At 38.4% G+C, this 25,518-nt stretch overlaps 1 protein-coding gene across 1 annotated transcript in view; it reads right to left on the bottom strand.

The window, feature by feature from the left end:
• The window catches only part of odad4 (outer dynein arm docking complex subunit 4), a 69,271-nt gene that overhangs the window by 17,694 nt on the left and 26,059 nt on the right, over positions 1-25,518 (bottom strand). The window contains exons 8-13 of the mRNA XM_076265870.1: positions 16,149-16,174; positions 10,001-10,103; positions 9,838-9,916; positions 5,645-5,731; positions 4,411-4,607; positions 2,902-3,002 (exon numbers count right to left, since the gene is read on the bottom strand). Of these exons, the coding sequence (XP_076121985.1) occupies positions 2,902-3,002; positions 4,411-4,607; positions 5,645-5,731; positions 9,838-9,916; positions 10,001-10,103; positions 16,149-16,174 (593 nt within the window). The remainder of the gene's footprint in view (positions 1-2,901; positions 3,003-4,410; positions 4,608-5,644; positions 5,732-9,837; positions 9,917-10,000; positions 10,104-16,148; positions 16,175-25,518) is intronic.

The raw sequence follows: 25,518 nt of genomic DNA, 5'->3' as shown, positions 1-25,518 counted from the left end.
CACAAAATATCATTAACGAACAACTTGTAACTCCTGAGTTAATAATGAATTATAGTATTAGAAAGTGATTTATAAAATGTATCCTCACCCTAACTAATCATTAGTGCATGTGTATGTAACAACTGTTAAATATTGGAAATATTACTTCATCAACACAATATTATTACATCATTTATTAAGTATTAACAATAATTTCTAAACATATTTTAGATATAGGCTTATTTACTATGAACAAACCATTTATAACTGTGTGTACAAATACATTATTTATGAGAATTAACATAGAAGCAATGCTTCACAAATGATGAACAAAGCATTTTGTAATAGTTTGCAACTGGTTAATAATGGGAAAATGATTTAATTTATAAGTGGTTGTTTCATTATTTATTATGTATAAATCATGTACTTACAAACATATTTTTGGATAGGCTTTACTGTGTGAACAAATGCTTTACTGATGATTAATTATGTATGAACAAGAAATTACAAATAATGAACAAACCATTAACTAATAAGTAACAAAGGCTTAATAAATGGTGAATTGTGTAGTGTTACCTTTTTTTTTCTAATTAAAGGGTTGGGAATGGAACACATTCACAAAAAGTACAGTTCAATATATGCATGTTTTATTTAGCTGATGTTTTATTCGCCTCAGCAGTTTCTTCAGCCATCCTGATTCAGTTCATTGTGTAATATGGTTCTTCGCCTCACATAGGGCCTAAATAACACACCACACACACACACACACACACACAAACATAAACATCAGTTGCCGTCAAACATGTAGATAATAGGGGTGTGAGATATAGACACTGCAAAAACTGCTGGTTATCAAATCAACCAATCAAACTTTCCACTGGTCTCAAGGATTTAGATATTTGGGAATTATTACAACGACAGACCTATCAAAAATGTTTAAAGCCAACTATGGGAAATTGATGGGCCACATAAAAGTGGACCTTACAAGATGAGAAATCAGCACACAAAACAATTGCTAACAACAAGTGTTGCCAACCACTCAAAAGCAAAATAAAGTGTTCCAACCAATAACCGACGAGATGTGCATTCAGGAGTTTCAATTGCACGGGAGGGAGGGGGAGGGAGCGAGCTAGCTGTTTTGTTTGAACATCAACAGAAGTGATGTTACCCCGCCATCGCTGATACAACCTTTAACTCACTGGCAGACAAATTTACTTGCTTTTAGGATGAAACGTCTTTAAAATAAGTTAAACTATTCTTAACCACATTGAAGTTTTTGCCTGAAATTGCACTGTGCCTATTTACAAGGGCATTGTTCCCACCTCTTTTGGGGCCTACCATCAAATGTTGGACCTCTATAGAAAGCTGAGAACCTGTAGTTTTCGTATGAAACAGTCAAAATAACTGTGTGATGTACTCAAACAGAGTTACAGAGGCTAGAATATAGTTTTTTTCTTTCTGCCGGATTACAAGCATCTCTGAACTGACCACATTTCAGCCCTCTGGGTCACTTGATATCCCTTAGAAACACAATTGAGCCCTAGCACCAGGTCTTGTGAGGCTGTGTGCAAAAGTAGATCAATACAGAATGAAAATATGAGTGCTTTAGACCATTATTTGCCAAGGTATGCTCATGCGTTTTGTAAAATGCCTATGGAAACTCCCCATAGGACTTTTTGTTATCCAAAATGCATACTGACACTCAAATGTGTACTGCACATGAATCCCTTTGTGTAGAAGCATAATCCTGGTCTCAAATGAAAGGTAACACTTTGAGGTTTCTTGTGGACTATTAGATTGTATGTCAGGTGTTCTGATATAGACTGACAACACAAAATATGGAATCATTACAAAAAAGTCTCTATTTTTGCATTTACTTTGTTGGTTCAATGAGTGTGTATAAGATAAACTATCTGTACAACTAATATTGGATAATACAACATGAAGATTCAATTTCTATGGATTTTTGTGAATATTTCAGTACCCAATATGTTGCATCTACTTATTGTGCTGCAGCTACACTGCAGCCAGAGGTCAGGGTAGCACCAAAAGTGGAGGAGGGGGAGGGGGGCATTTTGGATCAAATTTAATTGAGACATAATAAGATTAATCTGAGAATGTAAAGCACTATACAGATTGTACATGAAAAAAGTTGTCATTTTTGGATTCCCAAGAATCAAAGCTTTCAAATGGTGTATAACATTACTATGCTAAATAGCAATATGGTGCATACAATTGATTTAGAATGTTGGGGGGAGGTGGGTAAATGACCCGGTATTGGAACATGTGCTGCATAACAGGTTTTAAGGATGCAAAATATTATCTAAGTAAGGGATAATGTATAGAACGCCGGTCATTACTGGGAAAATAAGTCCCGACAGGGCGAACCAGACCCCGACGTGCAGCGGAGGGGTCTTGTTCCGCCCTGAAGGGACTTATTTTCCCAGTAATGACCGGCGTTCTATACATTATCCCTTACTTAGATAATATTTTGCATCCTTAAAACCTGTTCCACTTCATTGCCTACATAGCCTAGCTGTTACCGTTCATCGTGGCATTTGCTGAGAAACAAATAGTTTGCATCAACACACGCTGAACTTGAATCAAACATTCTTTAGAACACAGCTGGTCAACCGTCTGCTTTCACTTTTGAATGAAGTTCCAGTCCTTGCGTAGTGATATGAAAGACGTATCAGAAGCACAAAACCCGTTGCCATTGACAGCGGTAATTATATGTTTGCAGCGGTAATTACATGAATATATTTTACCGTAGAACTTTGGGAAATCCCATTCAAGCCAATGGAGCGTTCTACTTGTCTTGTGAAGAGCCGTGTAATAATTATCATTATCGACAAAATCCCAGACATTTCGTCAACATTGCACACCCCTTGTAGATGAACCTCATATTTGATGGATTCATACCTTATGTATTGCATCTCTGGCTGGGCCATCTTGCAGGAACGTTGCTATATCAAGTGCTATCTCAAAATGAGAAACACATGATTCATAGTTGCTCAGTTTCACTACAACAAAATTAAAAACAATTATGGTTTTGTTAAGAGTACAGGAAAGAATGGAATGTATGTATATTACCCTTTCAATTTTGATAATCATAATTCGAATAATAGTAACAACAACAATAATACATTTCCTTAATGGGTGTTTCATTGAATTAGGCCCACGACAACTCTAAAAGGCTCAACAGGAGTATCTGGCATCCCGGTCCCATCCCCCTCTTCACTCATGATGGGTTCTCTCATTAAATACAGACATAATTCTTTGAGCCTTCCTCTTCATTGCTGCGGCTGAAAACGTTGTGACTTATCACCTTTCTCTGCAGGGCAAAAGCCTTGCCTGCCTAGCCTAGCCAGCTTAGCTTCCAAAGCTAAGGTGCTCCACACATACTGTGCCGTCGAGAGCACTGACACCACCCCTACTCGAGTCGGCCCGGGCTTTCCTACTAATCAGACAGACAGGTCTTGCTGCAGGCCTCCTGTTCGTCGCTGTATCGCGGCTCGTACAGGCAGTAATGAGAATCGGATTCCTGCACCATATCAAAATTACCTTTTGCCATATCAGTTTCAAAACTACCCTCCCCCATCATAGTTGACGAATGACGATTTTTGCGTAATCTGAGGTTTTTTCCCAGACAAAAAATACAGATATCTGTCGTCTCAGGAGGGCATGAGGGAGGGAAGCACGGTCATTCTAAGATACTACTGGGTTTCTACTTAATGCTAATCGGTGAAATGCTCTTTTAATAGAACAACGTGGATTCTTTCAACTTCCTTCCAAAAACCGAGCAGAGACTATTTAATACACTGTCTAACATTGAGTATAGTATAGTCAAATTTGAATATAATGTGGCCAAAAGCTATTGTAGCATAATTAGTCTTCCTGTTAAATATCTTCAGATCAGTGATTTATGCCCATCTGGTCCGCCATTTATCATACACAAAAGCTTGTACTGTGTTTCCTGAATCCTTACATTCAGGCATTCGAATGAAATTTCATTGAAAAGGATATCAATATTTTTTTCCTTTTGCCAACCGGTGTATGATGCTTGCATGAGGGAAACATCCCAAAACAATGGCACCCATATAATTGCTGTTGTTTTGAGAAGTATTTCTCATGCAAGCATCATACTTCAACATACTACAATTATGTGTTTTGACTGCTTTGAAGTGCATGTATAACAAGCATAACAATAATAATTGTGACAATGATAATCATAATGATAATTTGAAGGGGGTTGGGGGGTGTTTGTGTAGGTGGGCCCTATGACCCCAAAGTCTGCCATGACCGGGCCTCAGGTCCAAGAAGTTTGAGAAAGGCTGGCGATATAAGGCCTCCTCCTGGCACTTAGCCCCGGGCCTCACAACTCCTTAATACGACACTGGGTATACTCCAAGTTTAAAAATGTGGACTTACGTTCAGCTTGTGCTATTAGCACATTGGCATTCATCTGCCATTTTTCATCACTGATCTCATTAGCAGCGGTGAGAGATTGGGAGCCGTAGTTCCGTGCCTTGTCATGCAGTTTCAGCTCAAGATAACACCGCCCAATCTCATGAAACAGCCAGGCTCTCTCTTGCCCATCCTGGACCAATGGCACTTTCTCTTCCCAGCTAAAACAATCAAAATCAGACATTTTTTATAACAGTCATTCGGACAAAGACAAAACTAACTTTTGTAACTATACGAAATTACAAAATACTGTATGTGGATATACCATCCTAAAAGGAATCCCATCCTTGCTGTTTTTTCTACACCATTTGATAGTAACTGTCATGCATGTGGCGTTAATTTTACATGTGTATGGTGTAATATAAATGGTGCTAATAAAAAAAATCAAATGGTGCTAATAAGAAAAAATATCTCCTGAAACTTTTATTTTGACGCACCACCGTGTGGCAAAACCGTAAGCTAAACAAACATCAGGATGCAAAAGTGCCTGTTGTATTTCATGTACATGTTATTTATTCTGAACACTATAGGCCTACATTCAGAAATAAAATGCAAGGCAGGATGTCATCACCTTCCTAAAATCCTTTTCAGGTATTTTGGAAAACACAAAAAAGTTAACCAAAAATTGAATGAAGATGGTTTAGGCAAAAAAAAAAAAAAAAAAATGACGAATGCCATTAATTTAAGAAGGTGACAATGTGTAAGCAGTATGTTTAACTTAAACGTCTGCCCTCATGCTAACTTCATCATCAAGTGACATGACTTATGTCTTGCAATACTTTAAAATCACATACATGTATACTGTTACTGTTATGCGCCGAATAGCCTTAAACGTCGCTTGTTTGCACCGATTTGCTTGAGCTACACATCACCAGTGTTGCGAGTGATTATACAGCATGATTCTGTAATCGGTTTGAAGGACAAGTGCCTTTAATAACTTGATACTGCGCCGTTGAGTGGATGTCTGGATGGAAAGTCTAATAGCTGTCAGCTAGTTAGCTTACATAAAGTAGACCAAAAACCCTCCAGAATGCATTTTAAAATCATCAATAAAAAGTTTAATCAATTTCCTGACAATTAATTTAGACAATCACTAAATATGCAACCACAAAGTCACAACATTTAGAATAAATTACACACATTGTTTACGCATAATTCTGCATAATGTGCCAATTAAGTACAAAGTGCTTATACTTACACTTCTATTGCCTTTTGGAAATTGCCAATACGAGCATAAACACGACCAATGTTGTCCAGGGCTCTTGATTTTGGATCCAAACAATTGCTGCAAAGAAAACAGACATTATGGGGTAGTGTTTCCCGCAGAATTGGATTCAATTTGCGGCGGTAGCTGACATTCACATTGGAATTTTGCAAACATTCAGTGTCAGAGTCAATAAAATGAGCCCTGCATGAGTAACGAAATTGACAAGCATGCTAAACTCGACATCCAAACAGTACTCTAATGTTAGCTTTGAGATACTGCTTGAGTGCATAACTTAACTTAGTTTAGTCAAAGTCCTTTTAGGCAAGTCCCTCCACTCGGCGGCCATATTGCAACGCTTTTTTGGCACTCATCGGGCATCCTATTCGGCAGAATTGCGCATGTGCAAGGCTTCACGACACCAACCTTGCTCCAGCGGCAAGTTCACAACACATGATTGGCACGATGTCTGCACAACACACCACATAATTGGCTCAATGTATTGACATCACACCACATGATTGGCTCAATGTATTCACATGTCGATGTTTTGCCAAGGAAGGGGTGGGATATGTGTAGACAACGGCCATATTGGCATTACAAACTAACCCCATGCATTTCTATGGAGGATTTTTTGAGTGCTGTGTCTCCTCATTAGAAAGTCTCTGGTTTAGTCTCCTCAATGTAGGCCTACTACGTTGTGATGACACTTAGCAGAGTTAACTTGAATGCAGCAGTTTTGAACAAATTAGCGCAGCATGGTCACGATGCTAAGCGGATTTAATAGCAATTTAACCCGCTGTCTTCTATGCAGTGCTTCTATGTGGCAACAACAATCCTTCAACAATCATTAATGTTTTGTTAAATGCACATGCAGAGGAGGGGCAGCAGGCTCATTACGAGAGAGAGCGGGCCGGGGCAAGGAATGGCTGTGTGCGTAAAAAGTGCAGCTCAGAAAGGATTTTATCTTATGTTTAATTGAAATAGTAGGCTACAACATAGAACATTAATGTGTGGCGGCCGGTTTTGATTTCATGACGCCCCGCCACAGACTAGTCAACGTATGGGAAACACTGTGGGGCCGATGTACGAAGACAGCGCAGATACCGAGCACCGTGCCTTGCCATATTGTGTGGAAATTACTAAGCTTTTTAGCAGCATTCATTACCACCCCTAACGTAATTTGCAATGTCCACAACTAAACGGTATTATTCAATCACAAGTCAATCAATGATAACATTAAAAAGAATGAAAAGTTTAGCAATCATGAAATAGTACAACACAAGGTGCTTGTCGTATAATTAGAATATCATCAAAATGTTGATTTATGTCAGTAATTCCATTCAAAAAGTGAAACTTATTCATTCATTACACACAGACTGATAACTGATATATTTCTTTTAATTTTGATGATTATAACTGACAACTAATGAATATCCCAAATTCTATATCTCAGAAAATTTGAATATTACTTAAGACCAATACAAAAAAAGGTTTTTTTTAGAAATGTTGGCCAACTGAAAAGTATGAACATGAAAAGTATGAGCATGTACAGCACTCAATACTTAGTTGGGGCTTCTTTTGCCTGAATTACTGCAGCAATGCAGTAATATAAATTTAAACTTTATATTACAGATAACTTGTAATACATTTTTTTTCCATATTAATGTAAGGAATCAACTGGGGAAGTTTCATAGTGATATCTGCTAGTTATTTTTTTTACCCTATTCACCTGTAGTGTCTCACCTTGTATTCAATACATTGAACAAGAAAGGGTTAATATACAAAATTGCCCAAGGGATATCACTGGGCACCCTCCTAAATTTAAAAGAGATACCCCTGGTCTACAAGATTCTGCAAAAAAAAAAACTTTAACCGACGAAACCAGGTCTGACCCCATGGCTGCCGGACTAGGAGGGGCATGAGAGTTGTAAACATTAAAAATGTTGGCTAAGTCCCCTCAATCTGTCAGACTTGCCAACTGCAGCTTTAACAGTAGGCTATGACAGATGTAATGATTTGAAGTAGGGATTTGGATGATGTGAAAGTAAGACGTCAAAAGTTAAAGGAGCCTGGGCTGTCCACAGAGACTGTTTTTTTACAGTGTATTCAGCACACAGGCAGCTAGCGGATGGCAAAGTGATGTTTGCAGTATGTAACAAAAAATTTTTTAGCTTAAGAACCACGTAATATCGCTTAGAGCACCTTTAAGGTTGATTTTGACATAGTACAAAGAAACAAAATTGGTGCTCTGAATACTGATTATGTTGTCTGAAATTATTGATGCATTTAACCCTTAGAACCCTAGACTGTTTTAAGGGCATTTTCACTACTTTTAGTTAGAAGCATTTATCCTGGTCATTGTAAGTGTCATACACACATGCTATATATTGTTTTTTTCAGCAGAGTCTAGGCTACCCAAATCTGCCACAATTTCATGTAACGATTTAATTTTGCGTATTATAAAAATTCTTATATTTTGACATGTATCTCACCATTGCAAGCTGGCAGCGCGACCTTTCATGTGTGTGTAGGGCAGACTGTCATGAATCTGTCAATATCATTGACATGGTGGAGGGATTCTCTGGGGCTGAGCAAATGTGAAAAATAGTGTGGATTATTACATGCTTTGCCACAAAAACACACAAAAACGTGGGGTAAGTCCAGCTATATGAAGTTATTATTTAGCTGTCACTTCGTCTGTTTTATAACCCAGAAGGATGTACTTGGTATCAAATGATAGCTCTGTGTCTCCTCTTTGATCTGACATGCGTGGCATATCTATCCGATCACGGGTCCGCAAGTAATTCAAACGAGAGTAATGGGTGTGCAGCGTTGGTTTGTGTACATGACGTTATTATTTTGTCACTTCGTCTGTTTTTATAAGCCAGAAGGATCGATATAGATATGCTTGCCATATCTATGCAATCACTGGTTCGCGAGTAATTCAAACGAGAGTAATGTGCGCAGGTGAACGCAGAGAAGTATAGACTGTATATGATGCAATTTGATTTAATTTCATGATTTTTGTTTTTATTTTCATACTTGATCGTACAGACAAGTGCATAGTCTCGTTGGAAAGCCCCACTTCCGCTCTGTCACGCAATAAAAAATCATCTCGCTGCAATGAACAGTTCAGGAGCAATGTAATAGAGAAGAAAGGGTGTGTTTTTTGACGCACTTTGCGTCAATCGGGTTCTAAGGGTTGAGGAACATTCCCAGAACGTTCCCTAAAGGTATAGTTTTCTACAATTATTAGGGAACCTTTTGGGAACGTTCCCTGATGGTTATATTAAGGATTCATTTTTTATCCTTTAAGGAACGTTCACAGAACATTACCTACAGGTATAGTTCCTATCATGAGCTGATATATCTCCCAAATCAAATCATACTCAGTGCCTGTTTAGAAGGCTTCGACTTTTCTCTGCTGTTGTTTTAAACATGATTCAAAAAACGTTCCGCGAACATTACCGGAACCAAAGATTTAACAATGAAGGAATGTTCCGGCGCTGTCAAGAAAACTTTCCTGAACGAGTGTAAGGGGAACGTTAGCAGTGAACGAGCAGCGAACATTCCCGCATCCTTCAGCGGAACGTTCCCCGAACCGAAAATTGATTGCTGGGTTGTCTACACACATCCCGCCCCTTCTGTGGCCAAAAGTCGACATGTAAATACATCGCGCTAATCATGTGGTGTGTTGTGAATACATCGTTCCAATCATGTGTTGTGATCGACGCTGGAGCGAGGTTGGTGTTGTGAAGCCTTGTGCACGCGCAGTTCTACCTGAAATAGATGCCCGATAAGTGCCCAAAGTGTGTTGCAATATGGCTGCCGAGTGGAGGGACTTGCCTAAGTTACCCTCAACGAATTTCTGAGAATTAAATAAAGGTTGAATGAATAATTTGCTGTTGGGTAACATGGTCAGTTATGTCATGCTGTTGACAGTTGTGTCGTTGATGACATATTGTCAGGCAACATGTGTAATGTATGTGCTTTAACTGACATGTGTAGGTGCATCATGATTACAAGGCTCCCTAGTTCAGGCAACCATTAAACCCACTAGCTCAAGGTTTTCACTTCCCCAGTTGACTCCACTTCATTGGTGACCCTGATGACTCTTATAGAGTATTTATAGTAGGACAATTATAGAGTATTTGTTTTTATCACATTATTATCATGATATTCACCTCTGTGTGGCTAACTCCAGGTCTTTGTGATGGTGGTCTAGGGCCTTCTCCATATCCCCAAGGTCCATAAGTGCATTACCTTAGCAAAGATAGATTATGGCTCTTAAAGTAGATGCTTCTTATAGATGCTATAATCACAGTTTACAGCAGCTTATTTAACTACCAATGCAGCTATGTAGATTTCCCAGTATCTCCCTCTTATTGGGCAAAGCTTCCTCTGTCCATCCTTGTACTACTTTCAGCACTTCACTTGCCCTCTTCAGGGTCTCCTGTGGACTGCCTATGGACCATAAAACAGGAGAAAAAAACACACATTATTTGTGGTTGCAATACAGACCAATAATTTATGATAATAATTTACATTTTTTGTGGTGAGCATTGGGACTGGACTGTCATGTGGCTACTACACTGCTCCCAGCACAGATTAGGCAAGAAGACTAAAATAAAGCAACAGACAACTGGGATTATTATGTTGAACAAACTATAAAAGAATGAATACATGGATAAATAGAGTAATTTATACTGTTACTACTATATCATATATACCACTGTAAATGGTTCCAGCATTGATAGAGTCTCTGAATACAAATAAGTATCTGGCTGGATGAGTCACATTTAATTACCATAGACCCTTTCAACAATAAAAACAAAAACAATGCTTGAACGTTCTATTTGGTTCCCAATCTACTTCCTCTGCATTAAGATAACATATGGAATGTTAAAACGGAAGCCTTGTGGGGCCAACTATGATGCTGATAATGGAACTCTCTTTATCAATGAGAAGTATTGTGCATTTTATGACTAAAGCATGACATTTTGTTCAGTGTTTCTACACACCTTGAAGTTTATTTTTAGACGTGGAGCCACTTCAGATCTGACCTCTGGGGCTAGATTTTTGCTGTACAATATACACATCTTTGAGGAGTAAAATATTTGTACAAGTCATTCCAGAATTCTACTGTGAAGATCTAGAACTTACATTAACTGCCATTCAAACTGGTTGATTGAGTTCATTATGACAGTTTCAAATGGAACCTTTAACTGACAACATTCTAATCACATACAAATGTGATTTCTGTTTTCACCTTTAGGCCTATAGTTTGGCAAACTACATTAAGTGATTTTTCTGATCAATAACTATATAAAAAATAGTTTGAATGGCAAATAATAATAAAAAAATAAAAAAATGCAAGGTTGCCTATAGTAAGACGTAGTAGTAATAGCACATGAGGCAGTACTATTGCACATTTTATTAATGTATTAAGCACTGTTCATTCATTAATATTGGAAATAATAAAGTTATAACAGATACATCTTGCCTAGTATAGATCTAGGCAAGATGTATAACCAGACAAAAGGGCTCATGCACAGGTGAGAGACACACTTCTAACATTCCAAGAGGATATCGGAGATGCTCTCATGAAGGCCTGTGACCACGATCATGATAGTTTAGCTTAATCCTGTGCATAGGGCATAAAGTACTGATTGTGCTAGAGTCAGGAACAGATGTACATAAATTTAATTGTGCAGTGTTGACATCATGAATATAAACTTTCTTTTTACAACTATCAATCCAGTTGCTACAGCTTTCATAACCATTACATGCATAGTAAACAAGGTCCAAGAACCACCACCATATAAGATGAATATCAAATCCATCCCAGGAGGAAGTACACAGACACATAATGCAAGTAAGCATTGAGTGCCCAACTTTGTGACACCTCCAAGTGGACAGGTCAAAGCTAATTGAGAAAGTAATCAATTTTGCATTGAACCCGGAAAGGAGATACTGTATGTCTACTCTCAACTCTATTCTATATATTTTAATAATGGTCTTCTTCTTAATGGTAATCCTGACAATACTCTGAAACTCTTATACAGTAATTTTGCTTATCAGTTGTTCTACCTCATACAAATTCAAAAAAGCCACAATAAACAGTAATGAGAAAAAAGAAACATTATAAACAGGAAAGTAGCATTTACCCGTAATCCGTAACTGCTTTGTATCAACTGTGCCACTAGTTTATGGGACAATAACATCGATTGCTAAGTTATTTGAACAATAGTGGTGAATCATACTCAACAAAAGAACAGAAGTTAAGATAACACCAAGGCAAATACTTTTTTACAGTGCAGTGAGTGGTTAGGGATAGAATATCTTGATCATTGAATTAAGATAGCAGGGAGCAGATCCAGTCAGTGTCCTATAGGCCAAAGTATGGGTGAAGGATGAGACAGGATGGCAGCATTCTAGACCACTCTTCTAGAGGCCTCCCATGGCTGTTATGAACTGATCCATTGTGGCTGCAAAAAAGGGTGTACTATATGTTGCAGGTGCAAACAGGCTGCCCTCAAGTGCACTGATCTTTGCTCTTGCTCAGGAGACTGTTAGCCTGGACATACACAGCCAATAGAGACGTGACATTAAAAAAGGAAAACATTGTTGAGACAAATACTTGTGTATTCTTTTGAAAGGGGTTCCTTATTAAATTGCTCTTTATCATATTATTTACTATCTACCATTCCACTATGTATTTATATATCTATAGGCATAGCAGTAATAGGCCTAAAGTTGAAAAAAATAAATCACATTTGTATGTCATAAGAATGTTGCCAGTTAAAGGTTCCATTTGATACTGTCATAATGAACTCAATCAACCAGTTTGAATGGCAGTTAATGTAAGTTCTAGATCTTCACAATAGAATTCTGGAATGACTTGTAAAAATATTTTACTCCTCAAAGATGTGTATATTATACAGCAAATATCTAGCCCCAGAGGTCAGATCTGAAGTCTGAAATTAAACTTTAGGGGGTGAAGATTATATGGTGAAACTTTCATGCTTTAGTCATAAAATGCACAATTGTTATCAACCTAACTATTAAAGGAAAATTCCGGTTTTTAGCACTTTAAGGCCCTTTTCTGGTTTGTTTTGGATGAACTAGAGTGGTGGACACCGAAATTTTGACTATTGGTCCTGTCTCGACTTTTCTGACTCGTTTTGAATCGCCTTTTCACTTCTCAGGGGGGCTGGCAATGGGCATACTGTAGTAGGCTACTCAAACATGTCCTAAAACAACCCTTAACATTCGTTTTCAAAACTGTGCAACTCACCGAGTGGTTAGTGGAGTTCGTTGACTATTAAAAGCAAATATATCGGCGCAATGTATGATTCGTATTTGAACCTGAAGCATAGACGGTGGCGCAACGTGCAATGAGTCTTCCAACAGAAATCAATGGGATTTTACAAAATGCCAAATAAAAGACGACAGAAACTGTATTTCGCTACGCTACTTGTTTTGGAACATCAACGAACACCACTAACCACTCGGTGAGTTGCAGTTTTGAAAACGAACGTTAAGGGTTGTTTTAGGACATGTTTGAGTAGCCTACTACAGTATGCCCATTGCCAGCCACCCTGAGAGGTGAAAAGGCGATTCAAAACGAGTCAGAAAAGTCGAGACAGGACCAATCGTCAAAATGTCGGTGTCCACCACTCTAGTTCATCCAAAACAAACCAGAAAAGGGCCTTAAAGTGCTAAAAACCGGAATTTTCCTTTAAGAAACATCACGTTGTTGGGCAGTGAATGCATGTGTTAAGATTGTGGCGGATCAATCATATTGCCCTCTTAATTAAATCGTAAATATTCTGTGGTCTCAGTTAGGGTAGGCCTAGCTTCAAATTGGCGCTAGGTGCTTCAAATTGGCGCTTTTAACAATTGCCTGTCTCAGAATATGTATAAGAGTCAGTCCAGGGCAATTCCTCGCAAAAGTGTCACACCCATAATAGGCTAGTGACAATGGCCCCAATTTTTTTTGATACCCCTACCGGAGGTAGAACTAAACCCAACAATGTTTTTCCTCATCTCTAAGGTCTCCCATATATGAAATGGATTCTTGGCTAAAAATATCTTACTGCTAATATTGTTAAATTAACAGATATTGTTATACACCCCAAAACCAAAAAAGGACTAAAATATAGCCTGTCCGTATTGGAGTTAAGGCATATAAATTAGTGCAGATCAATCACACAAGCTCTGAGACCTTTGAAACTTGGCATGTTTATAGTCAGGAAGTTACTTTACCTACTAAAAAAGACTGGATGTGAATATCTTGATGTATGGAATGAGTAGAGACATGTAAACATACACCTAAAATAAGCGGGCATGCAAAAAATTAATATCTATGCAGAATGTTTTCATTTACTTTGTGGCTGCTTTGCCAGGGATTATCATAGAAACACATATGATGGCTTGTTGGAAAGTTGGGGTTGTACTGAATCCAACAATACCAAATATGTAAATATAGTATGACAAATTAGGGTGTTCTGTCACTCAATGTATGAGGTGTCCAAAATGAAAGAAAACGGAACACTGGCAAAATACAGTCTCATGTCCAAATCACATTATCAGTGGTGAGAAGAATGTTGACAAATTCATTATTACTGCAAGGTAAGTTACATAAGGTAAGTGCTGCTCTATATTTACATTTAATAATGATACATTTCATATGTCCCAGTATTAAACAATTCATATGAAACACAGATCCAATTGAATCAGGTTAACATTGGGATGGAACACCTTTATTAAAATATTTATATTCACTTGAATTTTGTTTTGGTCATGTCATTACTGAATAATGGAAAATAATATTGTTAGCTTTTGTCTGTTCAGACCAGCAGTGGACAGTAGAGCCTACACTGCTTAAGAAAAAAAGATCCCTATGTCCAAAACCCCACAGTAGAAGGCCTCCAACGCATACTTACCCTTGCTCAGCAGAGAGTGAGATGGTGATGTCCATAAAACTCTGGCTCCATATACAGATGATATTTCCTCCAAAATCAAAGTTTCATATCATGTAGAGTGAACTACTGCAGTAAGACAAAAATCAGTGAGCAGCAGCAAGTTGCAAATGTTGAGAGTGAGAGCACATCTGCACCAAGAAGGCTGAGTAGGGTTGATACAACATCATTTCAAATACGGAGAGATTGTTTCATTTGTGGGAAGGCCAGCTCTAGATCAGAACCTCTGACAGCCATTTCGACTGGTACAGGCGCAATGTAAATTATAGGCCCATTCCCATCCGTGAATTAGTGAACACACAGAGCACACAGTGAACACAATGAGGTGAAGCACACACTAACCCAAAGCAGTGAGCTGCTTTACTACAGCAGCGCTCAGGGAGCAGTGAGGGGTTGGGTGTCTTGCTCAAGGCCACCGTGGATGTGGGCATGGGAGAGCAGTGCTCAATCACTTCCCCCGCTCAACCACTTTTTTCCTTTTTTTCCTTCTGGGTCGGGGATCAAACCGGTAACTCTTCGGTTACATGGCCGAAACCCTAACCAGTAGGCCATGGCTGTCCCCAGTACCAGAGACGAGGTCCTTCGGGCAGCTTCTGAAAGGCTTGATGAAGATGTACATCTTCAAATTCTTTCATGCCCAGATCTCTTTGCATATGATGCCAAATACCATAAAATGTGCCTTGCACACTACATATCTAAACGAAATATAACAGCAGCCATAGAAAAGAATCAAAAAAGCAGACCAATGTCTATAACAATGCCTTTATTAAGCTCACTGAAGACATTGATAAAACAGTATTGTCCAAAGATATGAAAGTGAGGACTCAATTTTTCGACTGATAGCTATGACCAGTGTTGGGCAAGTTACTTCAAAATCGTAATATACTATGCATTACTTATTACTGTCATTTCAAAGTAATTTGTTACATTATAATATTACTGTCTCTGAATTGTAAGGCATTACACTACTATTGCATTACTTTTAAGTTACTTTCACCAAAATATCTAGAAATATGGATTTGCCATTCTAAATGCAGTTTATTACGCGCAATGCAGCTCATTGCTCTACCAATGGAGGGAGATGTGGTATAGCATAATGACTGAGCTAGGCTTAAGGCTAACAACATACAGTAAGAATGCAATAGGCGCAGTGCTCATGATGCAAAACAAGAAATTCATAGTCAGAATTTTGTTAAAAACCGACAAAAGGTCAAAGTCTGGTAAATTGTGATATAAATACTGTAACTTTAAGGCCTAGGCCTGCTCAATAGAGAGCCTATTGTAAATCAAAGCTTAATAAAGACATGTCAAGATGGTGGCCTACTGGCCATTTCGGTGTCCTAAGTGAGTGGCTTTGAGTGAGTGACATTTAAATGGTAACTCAAACACCTAAAGTAAAATAAAAGGCCTATTATACAGACCATTACTGTGTGTTTTTTAACATTAATTTCTGAAGAAATGCTGTTTTCTTATAAATGGTGCACGGTCACTTTAAGAGCATTGATCTTTACGTTCTCATAATGCCCTTTTGCCAGCTCTTGTTTACAAGCCTTGTTTGTTGAGTTACATTGATAGCACAATATTAACAATAATATGCACAATGTTAAGTTGTTTTAAGCAGCCTTCCTTGCTCTGGAAAGTATGCAATGACATGTTGCTTCACATTTCGTTTTGCAAATAAAAGTGAATTATGAGCCTGGTATCCTATCTGAATGGATTTTTTGTCGACTTGGCATATCATGTGCTTCATGTAGCCTAAATGCTTGGGAAACGAATTATTGAAGACCCTAGTACTGCACATCTACTACTAGTACTACGTGGTGGAGATTGAGAGAACCCAAAAAGTATGTACCATGGTGTTAGTGCATTCTGACATTGTAAACGTTATTGATGAAGAGTGAAACGCAGTTTGCAGTAAAGCTACTATTCATTGGTTACATTTGGGTGCCCCCTCTGTCCTTTGGTAGCCTGGTGTTACCATCCTACGTACTTCCGGCCAAAATTTGATTTCAGCCTCGCACGTATGATGAAGAGAATTCGTAGTCACAGGCGGTAAGGGCCAGGCTAGTCCTTTGGTGCCCTACGCAAAGTGCGTGGTGGGAGCGGTGGCACTGCCAGGCTACACAATCTTTTTCTGCATTTCTATCCCTTTATTCTCTTTAATTCAAGTTCACAGCTCAAAGCTGTATTGCACTAGAAGAACATAGTTTGTGTTTTATCAAGAATAAAAAAGATTAGCGTGGCACCACTTTAGATGTTTCATTAAATGACTTGTGCTATTTCGCTAGGCATAGTGAGATCTTTTGGTTTCGCACACAAAGTGCACTAACTATTATGTTCTTCATATCCTTGTCTCTGACAAGCTAAAAATAATGAGCGTAGGCTTATGTCCATCCCGCAAATAGAGTCCGACTGAGTCTGCTGCAGCCACAGTCATATTCAACCAGTATCAGGAGATACGTTCTACTATTTTGCGCGGATTTTTTCTCGTGTGTTGTTCTCGCGGTGGTGTTTGCGAATATGTATCAAAACAAAACAAGTGCTTAATTTTGGGTTAAAATGCATTGTAACGCGCGTTACTGAAGTTTGTACCGAGTAAATATTACGCACATTTTTTTGGGTAATGCCTTACATTACCGCGTTACCGCAAACAGCAATACATTACAGTAATTACATTACTTTTGTAACGCATTACTCCCAACACTGGCTATGACAACATACCAAAGACCATTGCTGAACAAGAAGGTGTGTCCATAGTTCAACACAAGAAATATAGATCCTGGAAACTAAAGGAAAAGCTGATACAGCACAAAGACAGGCTTGCATTTGTTCCACGTCCAAAGACAGTCAGATCTGATCTGCTCATATAGTATAACCATATTGTGCACTGAGGGAAGCTGTTAAACTCACAGACATAAAATCCAAATATTACACAGGGCTGCAGACATATTGAGGAAGAGCATGGATCAGGTAGAGTATGACAGTGAGTAATATGTCAGCAGTGACTGTCTATTATGTTTCCAATGCAGCACATATGTACCCAACATCCTGTATGACTTTGTGAACTGGTGTGTTGATTAACATGCCCACAGAGATTACCAAACATGTGATGATGAGCTAACCTGACTCGCGCCAGATGAATTTCGTTCCGCCTAGCTCCACTCACATCCATCTGGGATCGATTCCGTTGAGAGTGATTTCAGCACGAGATTGTATGGTAGAGCCAATCAGGACGCAGGGCGGGAGTTTCATAGATGTGCCTTAGCGTAGAAGCGACTGTGAGACTGTTCTCAGCGTCACGGGTTGGCTTCAATGTGAGTGGTTGAAGTAGCACATCAATAGATGACGGACAAGTGGCTTATCCAATCTTATGCAAGGATTTTTTAATAAGCCCAGCCTTCTGAAGCACCACTCCAATGGATCGATCCCAGATGGATGAGTGGAGCTAGGCGGAACGAAATTCATCTAGCGAGAGTCAGGTTAATGATGACCCAGCTTCAAAGGAGAATCTGTGTGTTATCGCAATTTGTCATGATCTCATTGAACAGAGCTGTCACATCCATACGCTGATCACACTGGGACTTCCCATTTTGATACATCATGAGTTTGGTAGTAAGACAGTCATCAACATGTTTAAGGTGGTGAGGGACCTCTGTGGAACCTGTGCTATAGGCATTTATCTGCTGTGGAGACTTGGCCTCTTCGGAACACAACGATGCCATAACATGAGTTGTATGCTTCCCATCCAGGGTGTCTTCATTTTGGTAAAAGTTGTTGATGGCTGCATCAACAATTCCATGTTCAGCATCTCAAGTGAGAACAGTTGGGATGTAGACACCACTGTCCTTGATCTATATTTCTTGTGTTGACACACCTTCTTGCTCAGCAATGGTCTTTAGTATTATCTCATAGCTATCCGTGAACGAGTTGAGAGTCCTCACTTTCATACCTTGGACAATACTGTTTTATCAATGTCTTCAGTGAGCTTAATAAAGGCTTTGTTATAGACATTGGTCTGCTTTTTTATTCTTTTCTATGGCTTCTGCTATATTTCATTTAGATATGTGTGCAAGGCATTTTATGGTATTTGGTATCGTATGCAAAGAGATTTGGGCATGAAAGAATTCAAAGTTGTACATCTTCATCATCTTTGGTTTTGACTCTGAAGAAGACGCATGGGCGTCGAAACGTTAGTCAGTTTGCACTAATAAAAATCACTTTAAGCATTGAGTGCTCCGGTCCTGCTCCTTGGCTCTTGTTAGACCTTGGATCTCCCTTTTTATCTTCATCAAGCCTTTCAGAAGCTGCCCGAAGGACCTTGTCTCTGGTACTTGCGCCTGTTCCAGTTGAAATTGCTGTCAGAGGTTGTGGTTTTAAGCTGGCCTTCACACAAATGAAACAATCTCTCCGTATTTGAAGATGTTGTATCAACCCTACTCAGCCTTCTTGGTGCAGATGTGCTCTCACTCTCAACATTTGCAACTTGCTGCTGCTCACTGATTTTTGTCTTACTGCAGTAGTTCGCTCTACATGATACATGATATGAAACTTTATCATCTGTATATGGAGCCAGAGTTTTATGGACATCACCATCTCTCTGCTGAGCAAGGGTAAGTATGCGTTGGAGGCCTTCTACTATGGGGTTTTGGACATAGGGATCTTTTTTCTTGCCCTTTTCAAAATGTTTTCCACAAATGATAAAAAGCTTTGGATCCAATGTCTGTAAGACATTCTCCATAATTCAAGAAACTAGTGAAAAGGAAAAATGATATACATTTCAGATATTTCATTGAAATGCAAATCAAGTTGAATTACACATGCAACATTAGTCAGAGGGCTAAGTACTTTCTTAGCTAGGGAAAGTAGTTTCTACAACTAACTGTTTAGCTACTTAGGGGTGAAGTAAGCATTGTAGGCTCTACTGTCCACTGCTTGTCTGGACAGACAAAAGCTAACAATATTATTTTCCATTATTCAGTAATGACTTGACCAAAACAAAATTCAAGTGAATGTAAATATTTTAATAAAGGTGTTTCATTCCAATGTTAACCTGATTCAATTGGATCTGTGTTTCATATGAAATGTATCATTATTAAATGTAGATATAGATCAGCACTTACCTTGCAGTAACAATGAATTTGTCAACATTCTTCTCACCACTGATAATGTGATTTGGACTTGAGACTGTATTTTGCCAGTATTCTGTTTTCTTTCATTTTGGACACCTCATACATTGAGTGACAGAACACCCTAATTTGTCATACTATATTTACATATTTGGTATTGTTGGATTCAGTACGTGTGTGTTTCTATGATAATCCCTGGCAAAGCAGCCACAAAGTAAATGAAAACATTCTGCATAGATATACATTTTTTGCATGTCTGCTTATTTTAGGTGTATGTTTACATGTCTCTACTCATTCCATACATCAAGATATTCACATCCAGTCTTTTCTAGTAGGTAAAGCAACTTCCTGACTATAAACATGGCAAGTTTCAAAGGTCTCAGAGCTTGTGTAATTGATCTGCACTAATTTATATGCCTTAACTCCAATACGGACAGGCTATATTTTAGTCCTTTTTTGGTTTTGGGGTGTATAACAATATCTGTTAATTTAACAATCTTAGCAGTAAAATATTTTTAGCCAAGAATCCATTTCATATATGGGAGACCTTAGAGATGAGGAAAAACATTGTTGGGTTTAGTTCTACCTCCGGTAGGGGTATCTCAAAAACTAAAGCCCTTTCTGACCATTTGTCACTAGCCTAATAACGCCAAAACAATGCCATGGTATTTAGTTGACGTTATGGACTGTCACAGTTTTGCATGGTAATTGCCCCGACTTAAACAGAATGCACAGATTTCACTGGCTGAGTAGCAGCAAGCGAGATGATGGTTCCTGAACCTACTGAAGTAAATGCTGTAAATCCTAACCTACGAAACATTTAGCGCAGCTTTGAAATCTTCTGTGAAAATCTAAATTATTATGGTCCGGGTCTGGACTCAGACCGCGGTCCGCCATTTGACGACATCTGAGATAGAGCATTTAGGATCTTCAAAAAGCGTCTGAAGACTTATTTGTTCATCTTGTTCATTATTCTGTTAATATCAGTCTATAATATTTGTATTTTTTAGGCGATTTGATTTTACTATTTAACCCTTTTGTGCCCGTGCCAAACATTCCATTTTTGTTGCTGGATGACCTCCTCAGACAAAAAAAAAAACATTATTGAGTATAATACATACCATCAATGGGATATACATACCATTGTAATCAGAAGGATCAGTTCTATAAAATAGGGCTGGGATAAACGATTATTTTTTAAATGATTAATCTAGCGATTTTTTCGATGCATCGATTAATCTAACGATTCATTTTTTCAGTCCGATTCGATTATCGATTATCTCCCCATTAATTCACTAATAGCAATTTATGTTTATTTACATATCTGAATGAAAAAACATGAATTATTAACATTGCAATATATGTTTATTGCTCTTAAGATTCCAATATAAAAGACTGAAGTGCAAGTAACTACAAGTGCAAAGTAATGCATTCTTAGTCAGAGGTAGCATTCAATAAAGTTCAATAGGCTAGTGCAGCGTTCCCAAACTTTTTCCCCCGCGTACCACCGCCTACATTCCGACTCGGCTCGCGTACCCCCACCATCCGACACATAAACACATAAAAACGTAACGCATTCTATAACCCCCGCCCCCCCGCGTTGACAATATTTGTCCGTTTCCCTGTTTTAGGTGCGTGCATTTGGTCAGTTAAAAAGTTATGAAAAGTAGCCTGCATAGTAGCCTAACTACATCCACATACAATATCTTATAATAGGCCTACAACAACGCCTATTCGTTTGGACAACATTAGGCTATACAAGCCTAGAAAGACTAAACAGGCTACCTTTAGTTTGTTAAATGTAAAGCCTAGCTTAATGTTACCTTTCTTTCCCATCTGAAATAACTCCTAGCTTTGCTCCTTCCCTCCTTTCTGTTTTTGTTGTTTTCAAAAACCTGTTATATCCGCGAAACTTTCCCCCCACGGACCATCCAACGCATTCAAAAGTAGCCTAACGCATTCTATTAGCTATTCCAGGCGTCATGTTTAATAAGCTGCCCTTTTTTTGATGAACACATAACGTTACAGAGTTTATAAATGATATCCTTTAATTTCATGTTTCCATATCATTATGACCTGATTCGAAATTATATATTTATTCATGAATTAATTACAAAAGATTTAAAATTTTCATTTTACACCTGTCCGCCATAGCCCTTTTCATCTCGCGTACCCCCTAGAAGCAGCTCGCGTACCACCGGGGGTACGCGTACCACAGTTTGGGAATCCCTGGGCTAGTGTATGTCTAATTGAGTGCCTGTCATTTTAAGACGTTCGTGTGGGAATCCTTGCAGTTAACATTAACACAGTTAAAAGGCTGCTGATGTATGGATGCAATTCATAACGTAGTTTGTTCAAATAACAGTTCATACTTCTCCTTTGGACAAGCACTTTTGAGTCTTGGAAAACACTTTTCCATTTCCATCGGGATTTTGCAAACAGAGTCAATAAAATGAGCCCTGCATGAGTAATACAAGCAGCTGCAAGTAAGCATGCTAAACTTGACATCCAAACAGTATTCTAATGTTAGCTTTGAGATAGGGCTACTGCTTGATTGCATACTGTAACTTAACTTCGTTTAGTCTCCTCAATGTACTATGTTGTGATAAGACCTTAGCAGAGTTTACTTTAACTTTAATGCAGCGGTTTTGAACAAATTTGCTCAGCATGGTCACGATGCTAAGCGGATTTAATAGCAATTTAGCCCACTGTGTTCTATGCAGTGCTTCTATGTGGCAACAACAATCCTTCAACAATCGTGAATATTTTGTTAAATGCACATGCAGAGGAGGAGCAGCGGGCTCGTTACGAGAGAGAGCGGGCGGGGCGAGGAAAGGCTGTGTGAGTAAAAAGTGCAGCTCAATGAAATTATTTTATCTTATCTTTAATTTAAATAGCAGGCCTACAACATAGAACATCAATGTGTGGTGGCCGGTTTTGATTTCGTGGTGCCCAGCCACAGATTAGTCAACGTATGGAAAACACTGAAGGTGTAAAATTAAAAATATTTAGCAGCACACGTTATGCTTGACGAATCGACGCTCATATTTTGCGTCGACTTATTTTTTGCGTCGACGTCATCGATTACGTCGACGCGTTGTCCCAGCCCTACTATGAAATGATGTAAAATACATATGGTAATGTTGATATAGTAATGAACAGTCTTTGAAAATCCTCTCCAATGTATATCCAAAATTTGTCAAAATTTTATTTCATTCACATAAAGATGAATTTTCATCATATTTCTCTACAAGATAGAGAAAAATATAGAGTGTATGACGTTCAGCAAGTTGTGGGTTATTTAACAAAATAGACTGAATTGGAATATCCTTAACCATTCAAAAGTTATGATAAATTTAGTGATCAGTGTAAAAAATGCAGGAAACAGGATTTAGAATGTTGACATAATTTACATTCTCTTTCTCACCAATAACATAGTATGCATAAAAATTAATAATGAAGTCAGACACAATGGTTTAGATTTATTTGGTCTATAAGAATAAACCATTTATTTGTATAAGCAAATGCTGAATGACGTAAAAAAAAACATACTTTACCAGTAATACAGGAAGTAAATACACTGTATATTTATTGAAGACCATTTTGGAATAGAGATAAAATACATTTGATTAAACAGATACAACTTCCTTATATAAATCAGTATAATATGAAAACGATATACATATATAAAATGTATTATTATTTATGAAAAGCTAGGAATACAATCAACTTCAACATCACTCAAAAAGCAATGTGTTCTAAACATTTGAAAGTGGATTACATAGAACAAGCTTGTGGAGAATAAACACATACACACATATACCACAAACTCACACACACACACACACAAACTCACACACACAGAGGAGGATAGGGAAAGGTGGGTGGGGAACCTGAAGGTTGAACACAGAAGAGCTATGACTCATTACGAAACGCTAGCCTCGTGAGACCATCCTGATCTCGCGAGCTTCAGGGTTTCACTCGCAGATCAGTCTGGATACTTTCCGTTAAAGAAAATTTGGAGCAGTTCACCAAACGAACGTCCAATCAGCGTTGGCTTTGAGGCGGGTTGAGGTGTGACGCAACGAACAACATGACGGCATCCACAGAGATGAGCATAGCTATCGCGCAAGTTTTATTCAAATTAGAAAGTATTCCTGGGTAAACTGTGAAGCTATGAGTCTCAGCCATGCAGCTGGGAGGAATGAACGACACAGACATCCTCCACGGCTGATTCCAGTTCATAATGGAGGAATATACTATCTTCAGAAGTGTAGGGCCTACCGTGAAAACTTGATGGGAATTGTCGTTGATTAGGTTCATAAATGGTAAGTTAAAACATCTTAACGTTTGTCACGTTACCTAACTTAATTGTATGTTAAACGGCATTAGAAGAATACTTTGTTCATCTAATTGGTTGATTTGGCCCGTCGATAACCAACAAAGGTGGTGATAGACAGATGGTTTATCCAATCAGCTAACCAGTATGTCCGCCCCTTCCCAAAAGTTCTTTAATGAAAAGTTCCCAGATGGATATGCGGAGCAAATCCATCTGGCGGAGTCAGGTTAACGAAACGCATCCCCTTCTGCAGAATGCCAAATCTGACAGCAATTTTGTTTACCAATACAACAAAGTCGCCTACCGTTATACTCCGGGGCCATAAAAGCTACTTTAGTTTTATTATGTACATTTTTTATAACAAAGCCAACAATTGTTTTATGGCTCCTGTTGTACAGAAATATGTACTTGATGGAAAGACGACAGAGTAGTAGTTGGAGCAGCTGAAGGTGAGGCTGAAATTTTGACATAAATGCCTGCCAGCTGTTGTGATAGATTTTCCCCAAAGTCTTTCTGGCTGTAGCTACAAAACATAGGTTCAACACCAGATTCTGCATTGCACTAACAAACTTGAAATAATAATAAACTACTGACAACAGCAAAGTCAATGGAGAAACAGTGTACTTATTTATGTATTACAGTTATGTACTCATTTGGTCACCCCCTCCCCCCCATTATGTACTCATCCCCCCCCCCCCCCCATGCCCCTGCACTGTTTGCATACGACGGCCTGCACAAGCTCCCACCCCTTCCGGTTGGTAATACCACATAATATGCCTGAGACAATAACGTGAGAAAAAAAAACATAACAAGTCTATTTCAGACAGTGTTTTAGTGGCAGTCTGCACCACCCTATACATGCCACCTAAATCTATACCTTCTTCCCCCATCCCCTCATGGTCTTCAGCATTGTGAGCGCAGGCTCATTAGGTCTGTGTAGGTCTTGTCATCCTCCATCTGAAACAACAGCAAAATCATACAAATGTAATACCTTTATTAATTTAAAAAATAAAATCACAAAACTACAGATGTGTGCGTGTATGCACATACACACACAAGAAGAGGTAGCCTAAACTATTGAAGCATTCTGAGTAACTCAAAATATTTAGAAGTATGAAAAGTCATTTTATTACACATGGGTTTAGCTACCCTAAATCTGATTGCCTGGCTGGCATCAAGATGAAGACTATTTCAAGTCATGCCATCTTAGAAAATGCAGAGACAAGCACGTCTGATGTTTGTCATTTAGAAGTTAGCAAGCTAAAATAGTTCACTACAAACTGCCTAGTTTGTACTACTAACTACTAACTGTAACAACAATAATAAGTTAACTAGAAAATGTAATTCCGAGGAATTACCAGTGCATGAAAATGCAAAAGTTGTGATGTAAAATATCATGTATAGTTAAAATAGATA

This window comes from Alosa pseudoharengus, unplaced genomic scaffold (assembly GCF_046254945.1).
Source record: "Alosa pseudoharengus isolate Yale_2024_CS ecotype anadromous, Long Island Sound unplaced genomic scaffold, YU_APseudo_1.1 YU_APseudo_1.1_scf_4, whole genome shotgun sequence".
Taxonomy (NCBI): domain Eukaryota; kingdom Metazoa; phylum Chordata; class Actinopteri; order Clupeiformes; family Clupeidae; genus Alosa; species Alosa pseudoharengus.
This window is presented reverse-complemented; position numbering and strand designations above follow the sequence as displayed.